The sequence below is a fragment of the Lipophrys pholis genome (genome assembly GCF_963383615.2).
Source record: "Lipophrys pholis genome assembly, chromosome: 21".
In the NCBI taxonomy this organism is placed as follows: Eukaryota; Metazoa; Chordata; class Actinopteri; order Blenniiformes; family Blenniidae; genus Lipophrys; species Lipophrys pholis.
Window position 1 is genome coordinate 23,980,032 of NC_137649.1, and position 23,159 is coordinate 24,003,190.

At 42.9% G+C, this 23,159-nt stretch overlaps 3 protein-coding genes across 11 annotated transcripts; all 3 read right to left on the reverse strand.

Moving 5' to 3' along the window:
* Positions 1-352: 352 nt before the first annotated feature.
* LOC308126736 (uncharacterized protein) lies at positions 353-11,752 on the reverse strand. Of its 3 annotated transcripts, none has more exons than XM_080491315.1 (8): positions 11,673-11,752; positions 11,536-11,561; positions 6,450-6,641; positions 5,890-6,092; positions 3,715-4,071; positions 3,013-3,342; positions 2,588-2,614; positions 353-1,485 (listed from the first exon to the last, which is right to left on the reverse strand). In XM_080491315.1, the coding sequence occupies exons 1-7, from the start codon at positions 11,693-11,695 to the stop codon at positions 2,612-2,614; spliced, it is 1,134 nt and encodes a 377-aa protein (XP_080347441.1). In that variant the 5' UTR covers positions 11,696-11,752; the 3' UTR covers positions 353-1,485; positions 2,588-2,611. The 3 variants fall into 3 exon arrangements, with proteins under 3 accessions (XP_080347441.1, XP_080347442.1, XP_080347440.1); XM_080491316.1 differs by having other exon boundaries at positions 1,041-1,482; positions 11,673-11,716; XM_080491314.1 differs by lacking the exon at positions 2,588-2,614 and having other exon boundaries at positions 1,041-1,485; positions 11,673-11,716.
* Positions 11,753-12,381: 629 nt separating this feature from the next.
* On the reverse strand, positions 12,382-18,689 carry LOC308126739 (uncharacterized protein). 2 transcript variants are annotated; one of them, XM_080491326.1, is made up of 7 exons: positions 18,604-18,689; positions 18,467-18,492; positions 17,983-18,174; positions 15,413-15,615; positions 14,572-14,928; positions 14,335-14,361; positions 12,382-13,232 (listed from the first exon to the last, which is right to left on the reverse strand). In XM_080491326.1, the coding sequence occupies exons 1-6, from the start codon at positions 18,624-18,626 to the stop codon at positions 14,359-14,361; spliced, it is 804 nt and encodes a 267-aa protein (XP_080347452.1). In that variant the 5' UTR covers positions 18,627-18,689; the 3' UTR covers positions 12,382-13,232; positions 14,335-14,358. The 2 variants fall into 2 exon arrangements, with proteins under 2 accessions (XP_080347452.1, XP_080347453.1); XM_080491327.1 differs by having other exon boundaries at positions 13,139-13,229; positions 18,604-18,685.
* An 886-nt stretch (positions 18,690-19,575) lies between these two features.
* Positions 19,576-23,021, reverse strand: LOC308126738 (uncharacterized protein). Of its 6 annotated transcripts, none has more exons than XM_080491321.1 (7): positions 22,933-23,019; positions 22,796-22,821; positions 22,366-22,557; positions 21,451-21,653; positions 20,764-20,868; positions 20,340-20,661; positions 19,576-19,980 (listed from the first exon to the last, which is right to left on the reverse strand). In XM_080491321.1, the coding sequence occupies exons 1-6, from the start codon at positions 22,953-22,955 to the stop codon at positions 20,347-20,349; spliced, it is 864 nt and encodes a 287-aa protein (XP_080347447.1). In that variant the 5' UTR covers positions 22,956-23,019; the 3' UTR covers positions 19,576-19,980; positions 20,340-20,346. The 6 variants fall into 6 exon arrangements, with proteins under 6 accessions (XP_080347447.1, XP_080347446.1, XP_080347448.1 ...); XM_080491320.1 differs by having other exon boundaries at positions 19,595-19,983; positions 22,933-23,021; XM_080491322.1 differs by having other exon boundaries at positions 19,595-19,983; positions 20,813-20,868.
* Positions 23,022-23,159: the final 138 nt, after the last annotated feature.

The following is a 23,159-nucleotide window of genomic DNA, read 5'->3' on the forward strand; positions in this document are numbered from 1 at the left end:
GGCTTCGGGGCCCTGGGGGAGGGGTGCCTTTACAGTGTGATAACTGTAAATAATATATGCAGCACTAACGAGGGTATTGTCCTCAGACACTCCTCTTTTGATTTTCATCTTCAGCTGTATGCTGATGATACGGTCATCTATAAGTTTCCTTTAATGAATCATGAATCAAGTCTGCAGGACAGTTTTCTTTCTCTAAAATCAGCAACATGTCGACTCAGCGTGACGTTGAGAATCTAATCCAGGAGTTTCTTCCTTCTAGAGCGGTGTGAGGGGCCGAGGTGGTCACCCCGACTCGGGATGTGTTCGGCCTGGTGGTGGTTGCGAGGATGAGGAAAGGATGAGGTGACAGTCAGAGTTTCCAAAATTAATTAGATTTATTTCCAATGTTCATTTTACAAATGTTTAAAAAGAACATTCACTCCCAGCCTCACAGCAGGTATGGCTGCCGCAGACTGGCTCTTTCAGTCTCTCAGTCCTCCCCGACACTGAAGGTGTGCCTCCTTAAATAAGCCCCGCCCCACCCTGAGTGGGGCCAATCAGGACATGTTGGGATAAACAAATGCCCAAGGGGTGTTTTAATTTTAATAATAAATTACCTAAACAAACAGAAAAATCATGATCACATTCAACATATATACAATACATTATTTTAACCAGTCACCAATTCCCCACTATACACATTTACACATACATATACAAACGTGCACCCCTACACCCAGTGGACTGTGCCATCTGCCGTCTGACGGATGGAATACATCTCCTCCTACGGCGCTCCGCCCAGTGAAGGTCTGACGGGCAGGTGCAGGAAGTGCGTGAGGTGAGTTTTACAGTGAGAAGGGAGTATCACCTTCTCACAAGCAGATTCTTCTATTTCTCTATTATCAGGGCTGAGTTACATTTACTCATTTCACTTCAGCACTTCTGATGATTTCATTGTAGTTTGAATCACTTAAAACATTGTTGTGAGTCCTGGGTTCATTGGAGGACTCTGATTGGCTCAAACCATTGAAGTTACTTGAACTAAACACAGACAACAATCTGTCACCTCCAGAGTTTATTAAACACAAAACATTTCACCATCACAGCTCTGATGGGGTTTTGGAAGATTGATGCCAGCACCCGCTGCAATGAAGCTGCAGGACTGGAAATAAAGTACATGGAAGCTTCAAGCACAATTTGAAAAGTTCGACTCCCCAAACAAATGTTTGTTGATGTGATTTAGCGCTTTACAAATAAAATTGAATTGAATTGAATTGAACACCAGATTTCAGACTCAAACATCAGCATCAGCCTCCACCACCATCACACAGTCATTACAACAGCAACATCCTGGAGTTCTGAACATCAGGTCACATTCATCTGATCCCTGAAGATACAGACCACCCCAGAGGGACATTCCTTCAGGTTTTGTCTCACATGACGATGGTCTGTGTTTCAGTGGAGCTGCGCTTCATGTCGTATGTTTCCATCAGCTCAGAAAACCTGCTGATAGAAATAAAAAACCAGACCGTTAGTTCTCTGCTCTACTTTACAAACATTCATCAATATTCATCAGCAGGTAAAAACATTCTATAAACTCGCAGCACAAATTCCATCTTCATGAAATGAATACTGTGTGTTGTTTGTCTCATGTGATGCTCAGTAGAGCTGCTTCATGTTTCTGTCTGCAAAGTCAATCCTGAGTCCTTCTTTCATACAAACAAACCTTTATTGGATCAGGTGCAGAGTGTTTATCCTGAAACAACAACTCTTTCACTTTCTACCAAACTAAACATTAAAAACTCACCTTGAGGCTTAATGGAGGCTGAAGTTAGATGTAAAAACTCTGATAAAAACATTAAACTCTCATGATTCATTATGTCACAGTGAAGCACGGTGGAGGGACCATCATGATTCTGGCTGCTCAGTTACATCAGCCTCTGGCTGGCTCGTCAATATTGATGAGACTCAATGGTTGTAATGCCTTGTGTCGTGGTGGACACCGGGTCAGGAACCTCGGCTTGACAGGACCAGTGACACTCAAGGTGAGTGGCAGGGAATCAAGCAGCTCTACAGGTGGTGTCAACAGGACACCAGGTACCAAGGATGAGAACATCCACACCCTGCTGAAGCACGGTGGAGGGATCATCAGGATGCTGGCTGCTCAGCGGCATCCGGTCCTGGCTGGCTCGCCAACAATGAGAGAAACCCAATTCCACAGATGAAGCTAAACACGGAGGTGACCCGGCTGAAGACGGGAGGAAATCCTCCCTGTGGAGTGAAGCAGTCGGAGCTCAGACCTGAATCCAGTAGAGATGCTGAGAACTGAGCTCAGAGAGCCGCTCACTGCTCACCCTGAGGTCAAGGCTGGACTGAAGCAGCTCTGTGAGGAAGAACTATCCAAAACTCCTCAACATGGTCCAGCTCTGATCTTCTACTAGCTACAGATACTTGAGGAACTGAACTAGTTATAAATGTTCCCTCTGTTGTTTCCATGAGAACATAATTCCAGTCATGACAGCAGGGTTTGCAGTCTGTTGCTTTTACACTGAACTTTCATGAACTTCATACAACTTCACAGTCGTGTCATGATTGTTGCTGTGCTCACCTCAGAAACCGGTCAGCCGCCAGATTACTGAAGGTGAAAACAAAATAAACGCAAGAGTTAATCAAAATATGAGTTTCAATATTATGAAGAATTTAATGAAGCACAGCAGAAGCTATACTTGGACTCGATACTCTGATTACTTGGCAGAAGTCTTTTCTCCACCTCAGTGAGAATCTGACAAAGTTTGTATCTTGGTCCTAATTTCTCCTCAGACATCATCAAAACATCTGAAAACTTCATCAAAACCAACCCAAGTTCACCCTGTGTGGAGTCTGCGTGTTCTACCTGAGCTCATTCAGGAACATCTTGGACCCTTTTAGCTTCGTCTCTGTTTGACTCGAGCACTTTGATGATCTCTATTGACAGACCTCAGTGTGGTGGAACGCTGGAACTGTGTGGTTCCTCCTGGACAGAGGATTTCTTACCTCCTTGGACCTGAAGTACTTGGTAAGATCTTCATACAGGAAGGAAGTGGCTCCCTGATCCTCCATGGATCCTGGTTCTTCACTTTCAGCAGGAACTGGAACTCCACTCCTGGACTCAGATTTGACAGGAGAAGTAACTTTCTGCTTCAGCTCATTCTGTAATTCTTGTATGTTCTCGTCTTTTTCATCATTTTCAACTTGAAAAGTTTCGATCTTCTGAACCAGGACCATCTGTTGTTGTTGTTTCATTGTTTTATTTTTAATTTTCAGGGTGTTGAAGGCCTTTAGAACGTGATCTGAAGAATCAGCCTGTTGACGTCTGTTTGATTCCTTTAAGAAGAAAAAATGTGAAGAAAAATCAGGAAGCTACTCATTTTGTGAACAAGAGTATTTAAAAAACTAAACAGTTCAACCGTCTGCATCACTGTGACTGACAACCAGGAAGTGGGCGGAGCTTCATGGAAACGGTGAAGATTTTAAACGAATCAAAAAGAATGAAAATTAAAAACAGGAATAGAATTAAACAGAAACACATATAATTAGTAGAGGTGAACAGTATGCAGTACTTGTACTCTGTCAGCAGCAGGAGGACCAGAGACTTTTCTGGAGACATTTCTCCAGATCAGATGATCTCTATTGACAGACCTCAGTGTGATGGAACGCTGGAACTGTGTGGTTCCTCCTGGACAGAGGATTTCTTACCTCCTTGGACCTGAAGTACTTGGTAAGATCTTCATACAGGAAGGAAGTGGCTCCCTGATCCTCCATGGATCCTGGTTCTCCTCCACTGACTACCGGACCTGGACCACCTTTGGGCCCAGATTTGACAAGAGAAGTAACTTTCTGCTTCAGCTCTGACATGTAATTCTGTGATTCTTTTCTTTCATCCCGTGATTCTTGTATTTTCTTGTCTTTTTCATCATTTTGGACATGCAGAGATTCTATCTTCTGAACCAGGACCATCTGTTGTTGCTTCATTGCTCTATTTTCCTCTTTTAGGTCGTTGAAGGCCTTTAGAATGGGATCTGAAGAATCAGCCTGCGGACGTCTTTTTGATTCCTTTAAGAAAAAACAATTGGGAAGAAAAAATAGGGAAACTCATTTGGTGGAAAAAAGTATTTCAGAAAAACTATATATATATACACTACTGCTTTTACTGACAACCAGGAAGTGGGCGGAGCTTCATGAAAAAGAAAATGTAAATGAATCAAAAAGAATGAAAATCAAATAAGAAAAAAGAATAAATAGAAAACCAGTAGAACCTGTGAGGACCCGGTAAGAGCGACCCCCTGTTCTGGTCACGCCACTGCACCGACACATATTAACCCGTTAACACACCTTGATAAGGACACCCTGCTTGACGAGGACAACAGACTGGTTCTCCTGGAAAACTTCAAGCTAAGCGACACTGAAACGGTCAAAATCTTTGAGATTGACCTGATTATTGGAATATTCAGATGTTGTGGTGTGAGGAGGTTAGTTTGAGATCTGAATAACCGCCGCTTCCCTGCAGCACGGTGCTGCTCTGTGAAGCTCCTCTCCCTCAGCCCCTCCATGCTCTCCTCCATTGCGCGTCTGGAGACCTTGCGCTGGCCGTGGGCGCTACACGATTGTATCCATACTCCACTGCTGGTTCAATTCCATAACGTTCCATTAACGTTCCATAACGTTCCATAACGTTCCATTAAGTTCCATAACGTAACGTTACAATCCTGATACTGTCTTCACTTCTGCTCACCGGCGTTCTCCACCTTTCCTCAAGTAGTTTATGTTTCACTTCAGGAGTTCTGAACCTCTGGATCTTTATTTTATTTAAATTGTGATTGTTCAGACGGGAGACTGAGGATCTCCTCACACAAGAACCCAGTAGCTCTGGAGCAGGAGCAGTCGGTGTACAGATCACGTGTTCGACTGCAGAGGGTTGGAGTGGAGCCTAGCGCACAGGGTGGATGACGATATTGACGTCACGTCCTCTGCGCACATGAAAGTTTCATTTTCTTTAACAGCAGAGGACATGAGGCCCGAGGGCCAAAACCCGCCAAGAGGCTCCAGTCTGGTCCCACCAAGCAAGGAGGTTATAGAGGATTTATACAAGTTTTATTTTACATTTCATTGTATTTTGCACAAGAATGTTTCATTAAAATTGACTTTATGTTGAGATTGTAATTATTTTCAGTACTAACTGTTTCATCTTGTAAAAATATAGATAATTTCATTACACACACTGTGACTAAAAGAAAGAAAAACTTTGAACTGTAAATTTAAAGGTTATCATAGTAATATTTTACCAGTCTGGTCCTATCAAGATGAAACTGGACTGTATGTGGTCCCTGAAGTACATTTAATCTTATTTAATAATTATTTTGTATACATCTTATATACATTGGTATATATGTATTTATATAGTATACATCTCATACTGGTTCAGTTATTTGCTTTAAAATAACCAGAACATATTTGGTGTTTGGTTTGTTCAATATCAACTGGTCCTACAATTTGTCCTTGTGACCCGTCCCTCCAAAGAGAGGACACCTGTCTTCAGGGGACACTTGTATTTAGATTTTAGGGTGTCCCGACATCAGAGGTTTTACTGTACATAAAATTAGTAGCGGTGAGGAGTATTGGGTACTCATACTTCCAGGACACTTTCGCAACACATGTAGTTCCATTGGAACCACCTTGGGAAGTGGTTTGGTGCCTGAAATGCATGTTAAGAGCAGGTGGAAACAGGTCCAGTCTGGTTCCTCCTGGGCAGAGGATTTCCTACCTCCTTGCAGCTGATGTCCTTGGTACCATCTTCATATACCATCAAAGAAAAATGTCCACGTAGCTGAAATAATCCAGGATTAAGCTGAAATGAATCAGTGAATCAGTTACCTTTGACTTGGAGCGTTTGAAGAACGTCTTGATGTTGCTCATCATGTTCTTGTTAAATTCACACTTGAGGAGTTTGTCCTGGTAAAACAGGCAGTCCAGAGTGAGTCGGACTCTCTGGTCTTCCACCAGTCTGCTGCTCCGAGGAATCACTTGTTCAGGATTGAAGGTTTGATGCATCACCACCAGAACTGCTTCTTTATCAGCTGGAGACACAAACATTAGCATTAGCATGCTGGAATAGCAGTTAGCTTCCTTAGCGAAGAGCCGCCTGGATGTTGTGACTTTATCTCAGCTGGTTTGTTGCTGCTTCTTCTTCTTCTTCCTTTAAGAATCACTAACATCAGATTATAGAGCATCTTCCTCCACTAGCTGAATCATGAGACTGACTCACTCAGGGTTGACCCCTCAGCTAATGCTAATGCTAATGCTAAACCTACAGCAGTGTTGAACATTCACTGGACCGACTCACGACCACTTCATGTGTGGAAGGAGAAACAGTAATACTTCCAAATGTTGTGTTGATCTGAGGAATCAGGAATTCTAGCTACGACATGTCTTACGTAGAAGATGGTCCATGGCGTCGCGGACGGCCGTCCCGACTATCGAAACGACGGGACAGAAAACCAGACAGTAGTCAGCATCTCCAGGAGACGTCACCTCGGTTTGGCCCAAAGATTTAAAGTGTTTAACAACAGGTTCATGAGCTCCGTTAGTTTTTCCTGTCAGGACGACAAAGAATCTTTTCCAAGAGTCTGGAAAAGAATAAAACACATTGAGGTTCACGCGGCAACGTTTCAATTGAAAACACATCGTTTTTATAATTTTGCTTCAAAAAAGTTTCATGTTTGCACAACAACCCACTGGGTGTCAGTGTTAATTTCGTAGACTAAGACTATGACGAAAAATGTTCGTCAACAAACCTTTTTCACGGACGAGAACTAAATAAAAACGAAATAAAAGTCAGATATGATGACGAAGACTGAGCCGAAGGATAACTGACACTATAGTCCACGAATAAAAACGAGACGAAACTCGAAGGCGTGACGAATGGAGAAGAGATCCAATCAGAACTACTCTTTTTGCGGGACAAGTTGGGAAGAGATCCAATCAGAGTGAATCTTTTGAGGATACGTTGATCTCATTGGTTGATCTGTCCGGAGGGAGGCAGCCATTTTAAAATGCCGCGGCAAATGCACGCGAGCAACAACAGGTAAACAAACCTAAAACAAACGCAGCAGCTAAGAGAACAAAGTAACACAATGGTGTAGCCTACCATGTCCGAGGGAAACTGCATGTCTCGTGCACAATAGACATGTCAGGACTAGGCCGAAAACGAAGAATTGACATTTGGTCGCACTTCACATATGACAACAAGGACAACAAGACCGTCTGTACAGCGTGTGGAGCAAAAATCTCTGGGAAAAACACCACCAACTTGAAGCGACATTTACAGACGACTCATCAAGAAATACATGCGAAGGTAAGCTCCGGTTATTTTATCATATCAACACCTGTGTTTCTGCTAAACTTGGAGTACGATAGAAGCTAAAGGAATCCACCTTTGAACTGTATTGATAAGACTGAGTCTGAGACGATTATCTCGCTGAATTAATAGGATTATAAATTATAAATGATTATATATAGGATTATAAATGAAATATGTACTATAAGTAGATTGTGTGTGTGGGTGTCATTGTAGCCTAAGCAGTTATCGAACTTTTATTTTGTTAAATAAGCCCCTGAATTGAACAGATTTCACACTGAGAGACGGCAGATTTGTGAAGGCAAAAGCCAGCTTAATAAACATACGTGTGTGTGTGTGTGTGTGTGTGTGTGTGTGTGTGTGTGTGTGTGTGTGTGTGTGTGTGTGTGTGTGTGTGTGTGTGTGTGTGTGTGTGTGTGTGTGTGTGTGTGTGTGTGTGTGTGTGTGTGTGTCAGAGAGGTTTGAGGAGATTGGGCAAGAAAGAAAAGAATCACAGCTTGATTCCCCCCCTTTTCACCCTCACAGATACAGAAGAAGTCTGATTACAAAGATGACCATGGGCCAAGTGGAAATAAAACTCGCGCTGCTAGTGAAACCCAGCAGCAGGCCATCTCTACAGCTTTCCAAAGTTCTTCAAAATACAAAACTGAATCGAAGGAACAACATACCAAGGAGCAGGCCATAGCTAGATGGATTGGACGCACAGGTTTCCCAGTCACAACAATTGAAGACGAGGACTTTGTGCTAATGATGGAGATAGTAGATAGGAGACTAACAGTTCCAAAGAAAACCAAAATGAGCAATTTGATTGAAACACAGTATGAACATGAAAGACAGAAATTCAAAGGGAGACTGGCTGCTGCTCGGAGAGTATTGATTGGCCTTGACATGTGGACAAAAAAAGGACTGACAGCCTCATTCCTTGCCATGAGCGCATGCTACTTTTGTGTTGAACAAAGTAAACCTGTACACATATTGTTGGCCCTTGAACAAGTAGCTCACCCACACACTGCACTGTCTATCAAGGCATACGTGGATAAATGTATGCAGGAGTGGGCCATACCAAAGGAGAGGATCCTGACCGTAATAACGGACAATGGGAGTAACATGGTGGCAGCCTTTAAACACACAACAGCAGAAGAAACCAGCTCAGACTCAGAGGACGACTCCCCTGGGTCCACAATGGAAAGTGACCCTGAATCTGTAACTGAAGACCAGCGGTGAGCCATGATTAGTTTATTCTTTTACATGACAATTATCACATGAAGGATTTTCCCCGACACATGTATAGAGTATACACACACACACACCAGTCACTTTGTTAGGTTTATACTTATTTGGTTGTCCTTTCTTCCTGTTTTTAGGTACCATCATCATGTCGACATGGAAATGGACCGGACACCGTGTGTGGTGCATACTATACAACTTGTGGTCCACATGTTGCAGAAAGAGACGACTGTCAAAAGAGTCCTCGATAAAGCAAGGTCGGTGGTGAAGCTCTTTCGCAAGTCCTCAGTTGCAACACAGAGGGTACTGGACCAGTGTGGTCTTATTGTTGTAAATGACTGCCCCACACACTGGTCGAGCACATTCAGCATGGTCACACGACTCCTCACAGTCAAAGATGCAGTCTGTCAAATCGCAAGTGACATGGGATGGGACAGTTTGCTTACCAGTGAGTGGCAAAAGCTTTCATCAATCCAAGACCTACTGCTGCCTTTTGCGGAACACACTAAAACCCTCCAGAGTGACACCTCATCTATGTCCCTAGTGGTTCCTGCCCTCTTTGATCTGCTGAGTCACCTAACTGACTTTGCAGAGAGCACTCGGTACAGAGACCTCGCCACTCTTGCAGAGAAAATGAGAGCAAATCTGAACCAGCGTTTTGCTTGCTTCTTGGATTCAGCTGATGAAAAGTTCTCCCCGCTTGCAGCAGCTGCCTGCTTTGTCAACCCAACTGTCTGTGAAATCCTTGTTAATGTTGATGTGGCTGATGGAAATATCCCGCAACTGCTGAAACAGGCAGAGGACTATGTGGCCAAATGCACTTTCCCACACACAAGACAGGAGGTGGACCAGTCTGAAGAAGATGCAGAAGAAGAGGTGATTGAGGAACCAGAAGCAGCACCATCCTCAAAGCAGCCTGTATTTAGGTTCCTCTCAAAATGCCGCACCGCGCGGCTTAAACAGAAAACCTCCACAACCAGCATCAGGCAGCAGATCATCAAGTACAAGGAAGAACTTTCACATCCCATCACTGAGGATACAGGAACAGACTTCTGGCTGGAAAAGAGTGACAGTTTTTATCACAGTTTAAAGCCACTTGCATTGGACTTGTTTGTCTATGCCAGCTTCTCAAGCTTTTGCAGAGAGGGTATTCAGCATCACAGGTGACCTCACAAGAGGAAGGGTCACATTGGAGCGAAGTGCTTTCCTTAAAATGAACAGAGAGAAATAGAACTGTTGTGTTCACTGCTATTTACAGCATTTCCTGGAGCTGCACAGCCTGATATTGGTATTTGTTTTGTTTAATATGAGAGCAGAGATTTTTTGTTCCATCCAAAAATGGCATTACAGCTTAGCGTGTAATTCACTTGTTTTGAGTTGAGCTCATTGATACCTCTTTTTATTTAGTAACAGAAGAATTTCATTTTGTGTGCAATGACGATGCATATTTTCTTTTACATATATGTTTTTCTTTTCAAATATCTGATTTTGCACTCAATGCATAGTAAGAGACGACGAAGAAGATGATGTTCACAGAGTTGTGTGCTTTTTTAGTTTAATGTGATATTTACCTGTACTTTCAATGCTGAGAGACAAGGTTTTTCTTATTCACTTGAAGACAAAGGAGTACTCTTTGGTAGTTACAGCCAATACATATTTTATTTTAAATTTCAGAATTGCACTTATCTGTTCTGTTTATATCTTGTTGATTTTGCACAGAGTCGTAAGACGTGAGGCATTGTAGCCTAACACGTTATTTAACTTGGATTTTGTTCAAAATAAGCCCCTGAATTCAACACATTTTAGATCTCATGCATTAATGATGCACATAGTCCACAGAAGATCAAACTGGAGATTGATGCAATATTGAAGGAGGAGAGTTCTGTTATGACATTAAGAATAAAATACATGTTGTATTACAACCGTTATCTGTATTGCATATTTTGTATTGCAAACCCTTATACCGAACCATTCCATGAAAAAAGAAACATTTAGTCGACTAAGTCCACTGTAGATGTCGTCGACTAATATCTGCTAATGTTTAGTCTACTAAAACTAGACTAAGACTAAATGGTGTGTTATTAAAAAGACTAAGACTAAATCAGAATTTGCTGCCAAAATTAACACTGCTGGGTGTTAATTAAACAAGTTCTTAATTCTGCAAAGGAAGAAAAAGTATCTCCAACGCGAAACGCCATCTTTGCAAATGACCCGATAATGTAGGCGACGTGATGACGTCACCGCACTCGACCAATCAGAGCGTTCGCCGGACACATAGCCAAAGTCGCTTCAGTTCCGTGACCGGGCAAATATACACTTCGTAATAATAATCTTCATCAAATGGTGTATATATTTTTAAATGTGTGTGTGTGTGTGTGTGTGTGTGTGTGTGTGTGTGTGTGTGTGTGTGTGTGTGTGTGTGTGTGTGTGTGTGTGTGTGTGTGTGTGTGTGTGTGTGTGTAGAGATAGTAGTTATGTGAAATGAATGGAAAAATAAATATATATAAAGATTTTTTTAACATGTATGCCATCATGTATACTCCATCTACCCGCATACGAAAAACTGTACATACTAATCTGTATGTATACCCTTTAGTGATAATAAAAGTTACATTTTATGAAAATATTTGCAGAAAAAAAATTGATCCCGGTCTATATTTAAGTATACACATATAAACATATAAGACTTAAGAAGTAAAGCTTATCTATTCCTTCCCCTTCTTCAGTATTTATATATAGTTTTGTTTATGTAAATAATATATATATTAACAATTTGACACCAACCCATCATGTCACACACACACACACACACACACAGACACACACACACACACACACACACACACACACACACACACACACACACACACACACACACACACACACACACACACACACACACACACACACACACACACACACACACACACACTCACCTGGAGCTGGCTCCTCTGGCTGGAGTCTGAAAACACAAAGAGGAAGTTGAAGTTCAGCTCAGTGACGGTAAAAGAAGCTGCAGAGTCTCAGACGCTCTCTCAGGTTTCTACAGGCCCAGAAACACAAGATCAAATACCTGGGAGCAGGTCGGGCGGCCATGTTGGTCCTCTCAGAGAACCAAGGAGTGTTTGTCCTCTTCACTCATACTTTCACTTTGAACGGTGACGTGTGAAGGAGGAGCCGTTAATCTTTAATCCTGTTGTTCCATCATTTACAGAAGATTATTGCTTGTTTGTTTGCAGGAACTAAACTGTGAGGACGTGCTGACGTTAATGCTTTTAAAGCAGCTGTGTGTGAATGCTGAATGTGAGGAAGACTGCCGTTCTCTTCCATAGACTTCAGAATAAATAGAGCCGGCGTCGACAACCTTCATGATTCGGCAATTCTCTACAAAATACATTTTGTCTGGAAGAACAAAACATGCAAATTGTCTGAAATAGAAAAAAAAAAAAAACATCTTTAGAAAAACACTAAAATTGAGGTGGCGTTCCTAAAGTGTACTGGGGACAAATTAAATATATTTTAATGACATTTTGAGCTTTTTTAGCCAATTGAAGAAAGTTTTCCTCTTTTTTCATTTTAATTGTTTTTCCATTTGATCAATTTTAGGTATAAAAATTACATTTATATTTCATGTGTATGTTTATGTGTGTCTATCTATCCATCCATCCATCCATCCATCCATCCATCCATCCATCCATCCATCCATCCATCTATTTTGGAGTTTCTGACACAGAAGAGTCGACACTTCATTCACCTTTGTACACATTAATAAAACAGCAAGTAAGGTTCCAAAAATTATTTTTATTTACAATGAAAAGAAAACAGATTCTCACTATCTATATACAGCTTGGTGTGTGTGTGTGTGTGTGTGTGTGTGTGTGTGTGTGTGTGTGTGTGTGTGTGTGTGTGTGTGTGTGTGTGTGTGTGTGTGTGTGTGTGTGTGTGTGTGTGTGTGTGTGTGTGTGTGTGTGTGTGTAGAGAGAGAGAGAGGTGGAGGGAGTGTGTGTCTGTGGTGTGATCGAACTACAAAACAATATGGAGGATCACAATAAACTACATTCAGAATGGAGGTTCTCAGAGAGCAGGACGACTGTCCTCGGTCTCCACCAGGTGTCGGAGAACAATAGAACATAGAAGCTCGTCTTTAGCTTCTGCTTCCTGTTTGTCTCCATTAAAGGAACATTTCTAAAATGAGTTACTGTGTGATGTTGTCTCTGATGTGAAAGGTGTAGGTTGGTAGTTAACTAGTTAGTAAGGCAAATATTGGCATGCAGAAAAAGCACAAAGAGGCTCTGTGAGGTGTCGATTCCTGGTCTTGTCCTGGAGAAACTGCTTGGTCTTCCCTGGTTGATGGGAGATCAGACGCTGGGTGCTGGTCTCTGGATCTGGGGGAAGGTCTGACCCTGGTGGTCGGTCAGAGGAGGAGTTGAGGACAGGAGCAAAGCTTTAACAGAGAATCTCTCCAAAAGGCTTTTGGTAAGGTGGGGACATTCCAAGGTGTCCAATCCTGGGAGCCTCAACCAATCGGTGACTGGCTGAGAGCATGGGGGAGGGGTCACAGTCTTTTGAGCAAAAAGGGCGGAGGATTTCCATGGGACACATGTCGTATGTTTCCATCAGCTCAGAAAACCTGCTGATGGAAATAAAAAACCAGACCGTTAGTTCTCTGCTCTACTTTACAAACATTCATCAATATTCATCAGCAGGTAAAAACATTCTATAAACTCGCAGCACAAATTCCATCTTCATGAAATGAATACTGTGTGTTGTTTGTCTCATGTGATGCTCAGTAGAGCTGCTTCATGTTTCTGTCTGCAAAGTCAATCCTGAGTCCTTCTTTCATACAAACAAACCTTTATTGGATCAGGTGCAGAGTGTTTATCCTGAAACAACAACTCTTTCACTTTCTACCAAACTAAACATTAAAAACTCACCTTGAGGCTTAATGGAGGCTGAAGTTAGATGTAAAAACTCTGATAAAAACATTAAACTCTCATGATTCATTATGTCACAGTGAAGCACGGTGGAGGGACCATCATGATTCTGGCTGCTCAGTTACATCAGCCTCTGGCTGGCTCGTCAATATTGATGAGAATCAATGGTTGTAATGCCTTGTGTCGTGGTGGACACCGGGTCAGGAACCTCGGCTTGACAGGACCAGTGACACTCAAGGTGAGTGGCAGGGAATCAAGCAGCTCTACAGGTGGTGTCAACAGGACACCAGGTACCAAGGATGAGAACATCCACACCCTGCTGAAGCACGGTGGAGGGATCATCAGGATGCTGGCTGCTCAGCGGCATCCGGTCCTGGCTGGCTCGCCAACAATGAGAGAAACCCAATTCCACAGATGAAGCTAAACATGGAGGTGACCCGGCTGAAGACGGGAGGAAATCCTCCCTGTGGAGTGAAGCAGTCGGAGCTCAGACCTGAATCCAGTAGAGATGCTGAGGACTGAGCTCAGAGAGCCGCTCACTGCTCACCCTGAGGTCAAGGCTGGACTGAAGCAGCTCTGTGAGGAAGAACTATCCAAAACTCCTCAACATGGTCCAGCTCTGATCTTCTACTAGCTACAGATACTTGAGGAACTGAACTAGTTATAAATGTTCCCTCTGTTGTTTCCATTAGAACATAATTCCAGTCATGACAGCAGGGTTTGCAGTCTGTTGCTTTTACACTGAACTCTCATGAACTTCATACAACTTCACAGTCGTGTCATGATTGTTGCTGTGCTCACCTCAGAAACCGGTCAGCCGCCAGATTACTGAAGGTGAAAACAAAATAAACACAAGAGTTAATCAAAGTTCACCCTGTGTGGAGTCTGCGTGTTCTACCTGAGCTCATTCAGGAACATCTTGGACCCTTTTAGCTTCGTCTCTGTTTGACTCGAGCACTTTGATGATCTCTATTGACAGACCTCAGTGTGGTGGAACGCTGGAACTGTGTGGTTCCTCCTGGACAGAGGATTTCTTACCTCCTTGGACCTGAAGTACATGGTAAGATCTTCATACAGGAAGGAAGTGGCTCCCTGATCCTCCATGGATCCTGGTTCTCCTCCACTGACTACCGGACCTGGACCACCTTTGGGCCCAGATTTGACAAGAGAAGTAACTTTCTGCTTCAGCTCTGACATGTAATTCTGTGATTCTTTTCTTTCATCCCATGATTCTTGTATTTTCTTGTCTTTTTCATCATTTTGGACTTGCAGAGTTTCTATCTTCTGAACCAGGACCATCTGTTGTTGCATCATTATTCTATTTTCCTCTTTTAGGTCGTTGAAGGCCTTTAGAATGGGATCTGAAGAATCAGCCTGCGGACGTCTTTTTGATTCCTTTAAGAAGAAAAAATAAGGAAACTCATTTGGTGGAAAAAACTATTTAAAAATATAATAATAATATATATATATATATACACACATGCGGCTTTTACTGACAACCAGGAAGTGGGCGGAGCTTCATGGAAAACAGAATTTAAATGAATCAAAAAGAATGAAAATCAAAAAAGGTAAAATAACAAATAGAAATACATAAAATTAGTAGAGGTGAGGAGTATTGGGTACTCATACTTCCCGGACACTTTCGCAACACATGTAGTTCCATTGGAACCACCTTGGGAAGTGGTTTGGTGCCTGAAATGCATGTTAAGAGCAGGTGGAAACAGGTCCAGTCTGGTTCCTCCTGGGCAGAGGATTTCCTACCTCCTTGCAGCTGATGTCCTTGGTACCATCTTCATATACCATCAAAGAAAAATGCCCACGTAGCTGAAATAATCCAGGATGAAGCTGAAATGAATCAGTGAATCAGTGAATCAGTTACCTTTGACTTGGAGCGTTTGAAGAACGTCTTAATGTTGCTCTTCATGTTCTTGTTAAATTCACACTTGAGGAGTTTGTCCCGGTAAAACAGGCAGTCCAGAGTGAGTCGGACTCTCTGGTCTTCCACCAGTCTGCTGCTCTGAGGAATCACTTGTTCAGGATTGAAGGTTTGATGCATCACCACCAGAACTGCTTCTTTATCAGCTGGAGACACAAACATTAGCATTAGCATGCTGGAATAGCAGTTAGCTTCCTTAGCGAAGAGCCGCCTGGATGTTGTGACTTTATCTCAGCTGGTTTGTTGCTGCTTCTTGTTATTAGTTCATTCATTTGTTTCAACAAGAACCTCTAACATCAGATTATAGAGCATCTTCTTCGTCTACCATCCAGATTATAGAGCATCCTCCTCCTCTAACATCCAGACTATAGAACATCTTCCTCCTCTAACATCAGATTATAGAGCATCTTCCTCCTCTACCATCCAGATTATAGAGCATCCTCCTCCTGCTACTGATGAAACTTCACCTGAATCCTTAGACTGACCCACTTGGTGCTGGCAGCTAATGCTAATGCTAAAACTACAGCAGTGGTTAGCAGTGTTGACTTTTGTACAGCGTATATATATATATTTAAATATATATATATATATATATTTAAATATATATATATATATAATACAGAAATTTAAATAACTACATTGATCTTACAAATGAAATTAAACCTCAACAACAAAAATACATCACCCATGTTTACATACTCCAAACACAACAAGACCCAACAAATCAACAGCCTCCCTCTGCACATTAGACGGGTAACAACCCGTGGAGCTTTTTCTGGAAACTAATTTGGCCTGATGACCTTGTGGCGTCTTTACAAAGAGTTTTCTGCCTTTGTCTTAAAGGTTGAAAGAGAAGCAGCGATTGTAAAGATGCAGGCCAAGTGAGGAACTGACATTGTCCAATACTTAAAGTCTGAATGGGTACAAACCAAGTTTGGGCAGGAGAGTGTGTGTTAACAAAGGAAGAATTAAGTCGTATAAACGAGTATTTTCCCCTTGTTGCTCACTTGGTGGTCTCTACTGGTCTGGGATCGAATTTGCCTTTAGCATCCACTGAGGCCTTTTTCTCAGTGTGAGACGATTAAGCGGCTCCACATAATCCAGAGGGATGGCTCCTGCGATGGCCCAAGAGGCAGGGCATGGCGATCTTAAAGAGCTCTGCGTCACATTTCTGCAGAGTGCATGAAGATCAGAAAGAAACAAGGCCTCCACAAGCAAGGTTAGAGGGGCCTGCCTGTTTCTTTATTATTATATATTCATATAGTATATATACACTGACGGATAAATTAACCTCAATTTTAGAAACTAAAAATGCTGAAAAACTCAAATTAGTCATTCATATCAAGCCAATTGAAAACTTCAAAAATATTTAAAAAATTAACTCCAAGAGTACAACAACGTGCTCTCTAGCGCCACCTAGAAACAGTAAAATGGTTATCACAGCACATAGGACTGTCTTAGAGAGATCCAACCTAAACTCCCTGTTCGTCTCATCAAGGCCTATAAAACATGCGCTGACCCCCCTGACCTAAATCCAAGTCCACAATTTTCCTTTCAAAATAGGAGTTCTGCTGTCTCCTCTGACGGCGAATATCAGGTTGACTTCAAAACGTTATAAAATGACAGAGGAGATGCCTCCGGTGCAAAGTTCTTTACAACTTTGTAAGAACTCAATTGACTTGGATTTTATTTGCAGTCATATTTGGAGTCCAGAATCCCGGCGTCTGCCTGCTCTCATGTGAACCAGTGAAGTAAATAAATCTGAGAGGCTGTGAAAAGCCCCTGATCACACGTCTCAAACAAGTGGTGGTTGTGGTGACTCCTATTGACAAAGCCGGCACATCAGAACGCCGACAAGGACCTGCTGGAAAAGACGATACAACACATGTGGGGATGATTCCATAAAACAAGACCTTCTTGACCAGAGACAAACATGCTGTCATCTGCTGTCCTCCAGGTATTTTAAGCATACAGTACTTTATAACGGACTCTAATGGGAGGAAGATCCTGCGTCTGCATCAAACGGAGGCTCCTCGTGGCTAAAGTACAAATTCGACTGCTTTGAAACCCAGAAAGACTGAAAGATAACCAATTTCCTCCCATGAAACGATACTTTTATTGAGGTTTGGCCAAAGTTGTGGAGTGAGAGTGGAGTTGTTCCCACAGCAGTTGGGTTTTATTTTTTACCGCTCACATTCTAGGTCATGTGACTCAGTGCAGGTCGGGAGAACATTGCGCATAAACAGCCAGTATTGCGCGACACAATGTCAATCAAAGTGTGACCAGTTCACCTGCATGTCCTGACTTTCTAATTAAAAGCCCTAAACTGGTTCAAAAATAAAATTCCTTGTTTATTAGAACATTGAAAATGTATATTTCATCAATATCTAAATGAGCCAGGAGCCACGATTGGGCAGGATCATGGGGTCCCGACCAAGGCTGCTTGCAGCTTTAACTACAAAGAATGTGCCAGGAAGTAACTAATCTGGAATAATAGTGAAGACATGTCTTACGGAGAAGATGGTCCATGGCCTTGCTGATGTCCCATCCAATTCGAGAAACGACGGGACAGAAAACCAGACAGTAGTCGGCGTCTCCAGGAGACGTCACCTTGGTCTGGTTCAAAGATTTAAAGTGTTTAACAACAGATTCATGAACTCCGTTTGTTCTTCCTGCCAGGACGACTAAGAATCTTTTCCAAGAGTCTAGAGGAGAATAAAACACATTGAAGTCAAAATTTAACTTCAGAGGATCAATTACATTTAATGTCTAAACACTTTTTATTGAGACATTTTAACGAGGTTTTATTATCTTAACAACCCATCATGTAACACAATCTCTCACATACACGGAAGTCCAAAGGTCCGGTGAGAAAAGCATCGACCAACTCTCCAATTCAACACCACATCAATACCTCCAACCCCCAATAACCCCCATCTGACATGAACCCCCCCCCCCCCCCCCCCCCCACACACACACACACACACACACTCTCACCTGGAGCTGGCTCCTCTGGCTGGAGTCTGAAAACACAAAGAGGAAGTTGAAGTTCAGCTCAGTGACGGTAAAAGAAGCTGCAGAGTCTCAGACGCTCTCTCAGGTTTCTACAGGTCCAGAAACACAAGATCAAATACCTGGGAGCAGGTCGGGCGGCCATGTTGGTCCTCTCAGAGAACCAAGGACTGTTTGTCCTCTTCACTCACATACTTCCACTTTGAATGGTGGAGGAGGAGCTGCAGGTGGAGGAGCTACAGGAGGAGGAGCTACAGGAGGAGGAGCTGCAGGAGGAGGAGCTACAGGAGGAGGAGCTACAGGAGGAGGAACTGCAGGAGGAGAAGCTGCAGGAGGAGGAGCTACAGAAGGAGAAGCTGCAGGAGGAGCTGCAGGAGGAGCTGCAGGAGGAGGCGGTGCAGGAGGAGGAACTGCAGGAGGAGAAGCTGCAGGAGGAGGCGGTGCAGGAGGAGAAGCTGCAGGAGGAGCTGCAGGAGGAGGGGCTAGAGGAGGAGGGATTGCAGGTGAGACTGAATCATGAACTACTTATTGAAAACTCTGGACTCACTTCAAACAGAAACAATCCGACGGATCTTCATTCTCTTCAAGGTGAAATGAGAGACCATGTTTGTTCGTTAAACATTAAACTGAACTGAAATGAAACTTGGTGTTGGAGGATAATCTGGTGGTGTTCAGGTCAAAAGGGGAGCACCACAATCCTCTCCTCTGGGGCCACTCCTTTCCTCCATCTTTCAAAATGTCCTCAGACACTCCTCTTTTGATTTTCATCTTCAGCTGTATGCTGATGATACAGTCATCTATAAGTCATGAATCTGTTGTTTCCTTTAATGAATCATGAATCAAGTCTGCAGGACAGTTTTCTTTCTCTAAAATCAGCAACATGTCGACTCAGCGTGACGCTGAGAATCTAATCCAGGAGTTTCTTCCTTCTAGAGCAGATTCTTCTATTTCTCTATTATCAGGGCTGAGTTACATTTACTCATTTCACTTCAGCACTTCTGATGATTTCATTGTAGTTTGAATCACTTAAAACATTGTTGTGAGTCCTGGGTTCATTGGAGGACTCTGATTGGCTCAAACCATTGAAGTTACTTGAACTAAACACAGACAACAATCTGTCACCTCCAGAGTTTATTAAACACAAAACATTTCACCATCACAGCTCTGACAGGGTTTTGGAAGATTGATGCCAGCACCCGCTGCAATGAAGCTGCAGGACTGGAAATAAAGTACATGGAAGCTTCAAGCACAATTTAAAAAGTTCGACTCCCCAAACACCAGATTTCAGACTCAAACATCAGCATCAGCCTCCACCACCATCACACAGTCATTACAACAGCAACATCCTGGAGTTCTGAACATCAGGTCACATTCATCTGATCCCTGAAGATACAGACCACCCCAGAGGGACATTCCTTCAGGTTTTGTCTCACATGACGATGGTCTGTGTTTCAGTGGAGCTGCGCTTCATGTCGTATGTTTCCATCAGCTCAGAAAACCTGCTGATAGAAATAAAAAACCAGACCGTTAGTTCTCTGCTCTACTTTACAAACATTCATCAATATTCATCAGCAGGTAAAGTTGATGAAAGAAACCTGGAAGTTATCGTACAATGGGAGTCTGGTCTGTGGTCTGGTCTGTGGTCTGGTCTGTTGTCTGTGGTCTGGTCTGTTGTCTGGTCTGTGGTCTGGTCTGGTCTTTGGTCTGTGATCTGTGGTCTGGTCTGGTCTGGTCTGGTCTGGTCTGTGGTCTTGTCTGTGGTCTGGTTGTGTTTTGTGTGTTTTTGACTGAAATGATTCTGAAAAGATTTAAACGAGTCTGGAACTGTGTGGTTCCTCCTGGACGGAGGATTTCTGACCTCCATGTTATTGCGGATCCTTGGTACCGTCTTCAGACTGGAGGGGAGCAGCTCCCTGTTGGTCCATGGATTCAGGTTCTTCTGGTTCGGGTTCTTTTGCACCGACTGCAGGAACTGAACCACCACTGGACCCAGATTTGACATGAAGACCAGTGTGCTGCTGCAGCTCTGCCACATCGTCACTTAATTTCTCTATTTTCTTGTCTATTTGAGCATTTTGACAGAGTAGAATTTTTAGGTTCTGATCCTTCAATGTTTGTTGGTTTTTCAGTTTTTCCACTGTCGCTTCTGAAGAATCAGCCCCTGGACGTTTGTTTGATTTCTTTATGAAGAACAAACAATGAAGAAAAATGAGGAAACCACTCATTGTGTGAACAACACTGCTTCAGACTTTCCACATCATTCTGTGTTCCAGATATTTTACTTTTTCAGTCGGACCCTGGAAGACATTTTGGACTGGACCCGGTAGATACCTGAGGATGGACTCTTTAAACCTCTGAACCATGCCTCGATCCGCCTGCTGAGTTAACTTTGGTACCATGAAATGAAAAAGAAAAACAATGTGTCAAGAAAACCAAAATAAACTTCTCATTATATAAACAAAACTACCAGGAACTCAACTGTCACTGGGACTGACAACCAGAAAGTGGGCGGGGCTTCATGGAAAAACAAACCTGAATCATTGAAGAATTTAAGTGGAACAATGAATTTAATCAAAACTGGAAACCATTTTTATTATTTTAATAAATGTTAATCATAATAAAAACCTGCGTGTCTCTGAATAACTGACGTCCATGATGGTGACTGACATGATCCTCTTGTCTTGGATTTATTTGGCACTTTGATTAAACATCAGCTGCAAAGAAAAATGTTCACGTAGCTGAAATAATCCAGGATGAAGCTGAAATGAATCAGTGAATCAATGATTCAGTGAATCAGTGAATCAGTGATTCAGTGAATCAGTGAATCAGTGAATCAGTGAATCAGTGATTCAGTGATTCAGTGATTCAGTGAATCAGTGATTCAGTGATTCAGTGAATCAATGATTCAGTGAATCAGTGAATCAATGATTCAGTGATTCAGTGAATCAGTGAATCAGTGAATCAATTACCTCACAGAGTGAGACTCCGAAGAACTCCCCGACGTTGCTCTTCATGTTCTTGTTTAATTCACACTGGAGGAGTTCCTCCCGGTAAACCAGACAGTCCAGAGTGAGTCGGACTCTCTGGTCTCCCACCAGTCTGCTGCTCGGAGGAATCACTTGTTCACGATTGGCGGTTTGATGCATCACCACCAGAACTGCTTCTTTATCAGCTGGAGACACAAAACAGTCTTTTATTATGGGAGGACATTCCTGCGTCTGCGTCAAACTGAGGCTCCTCGTGTCCAAAGTTAAAGTCTCACTGCTTTCAAACCCACAGAGAGTCAAAGAACCATTTTTCCTCTGCAGACATGATAAGTTTATTAAAATGTCACCACAGTGGTGGAATCTGAGAGGAGATGTTTCCACCCCCTCTTCCTTCTCACTACAGGTCATGTGACTCAGTGCAGCTCGGGAGAACATTGAGCAATAAACACCCAGTATTGCGCAACACAACGTCAATCACCTGACCAGTTCATCTGCATTTTCTGGCTTTCAAAATAAAAGCCCCAAACTCCTTCAGAATGAAAGTCCTCGTTTATCAACAATGACGGATAAAACTAGATGTCAATCAAACTGTGACTAGTTCACCAGGACGTCCCGGGTTTCAAAATAAAAGTCCCAAACTCCCTCAAACTCCTTCAAGAAGTCGCCATCGCCACACTTGATGACATAAACTAAACCACGACATGAAGTTTGCTGCGTCCAGCCGATACGATGAATACACAGGCCGACTCGTAGCTGACGTATTACACAATAATGTACTGCGCAACACGTGATCACATCCTAAACATCAACATGAGTCTCACCGTTGGGAGATTTATGTATTTGGAAATAAATCGGTCCAAAGCGTACAGTGTGTGGAAGCCTGAAGACGTGTCTTACGTAGAAGATGGTCCATGGCGTCTCTGACGTCCGTCCCGACTCGAGAAACGACAGGACAGAAAACCAGACAGTAGTCAGCGTCTCCAGGAGACGTCACCTTGGTTTGGCCCAAAAATGTAAAGAATTCAACAAGAGATTCATGAACTCCGTTTGTTCTTCCTGCCAGGACGACGAAGAATCTTTTCCAAGAGTCTAGAGGAGAATAAAACACATTGAAGTCCAAATTCAACTTCAGAGGATCAATTACATTTAATGTCTAAACACTTTTTATTGAGAGATTTTCAACGAGGTTTTATTATCTTAATAAAACACACACACACACACACACACACACACACACACACACACACACACACACACACACACACACACACACACACACACACACACACACACACACACACACACACACACACACTCTCTCTCTCACCTGGAGCTGGCTCCTCTGGCTGGAGTCTGAAAACACAAAGAGGAAGTTGAAGTTCAGCTCAGTGACGGTAAAAGAAGCTGCAGAGTCTCAGACGCTCTCTCAGGTTTCTACAGGCCCAGAAACACAAGATCAAATACCTGAGAGCAGGTTGGGCGGCCATGTTGGTCCTCTCAGAGAACCAAGGAGTGTTTGTCCTCTTCACTCACATACCTTCACTTTGAACGGTGGAGGAGGAGCTGCAGGAGGAGGAGCTGCAGGTGGAGGAGCTACAGGAGGAGGAGCTACAGGGCGAGGAGATGCAGGAGGAGGAGCTGCAGGTGGAGGAGCTACAGGAGGAGGCGCTACAGGTGAGACTGAATCATAA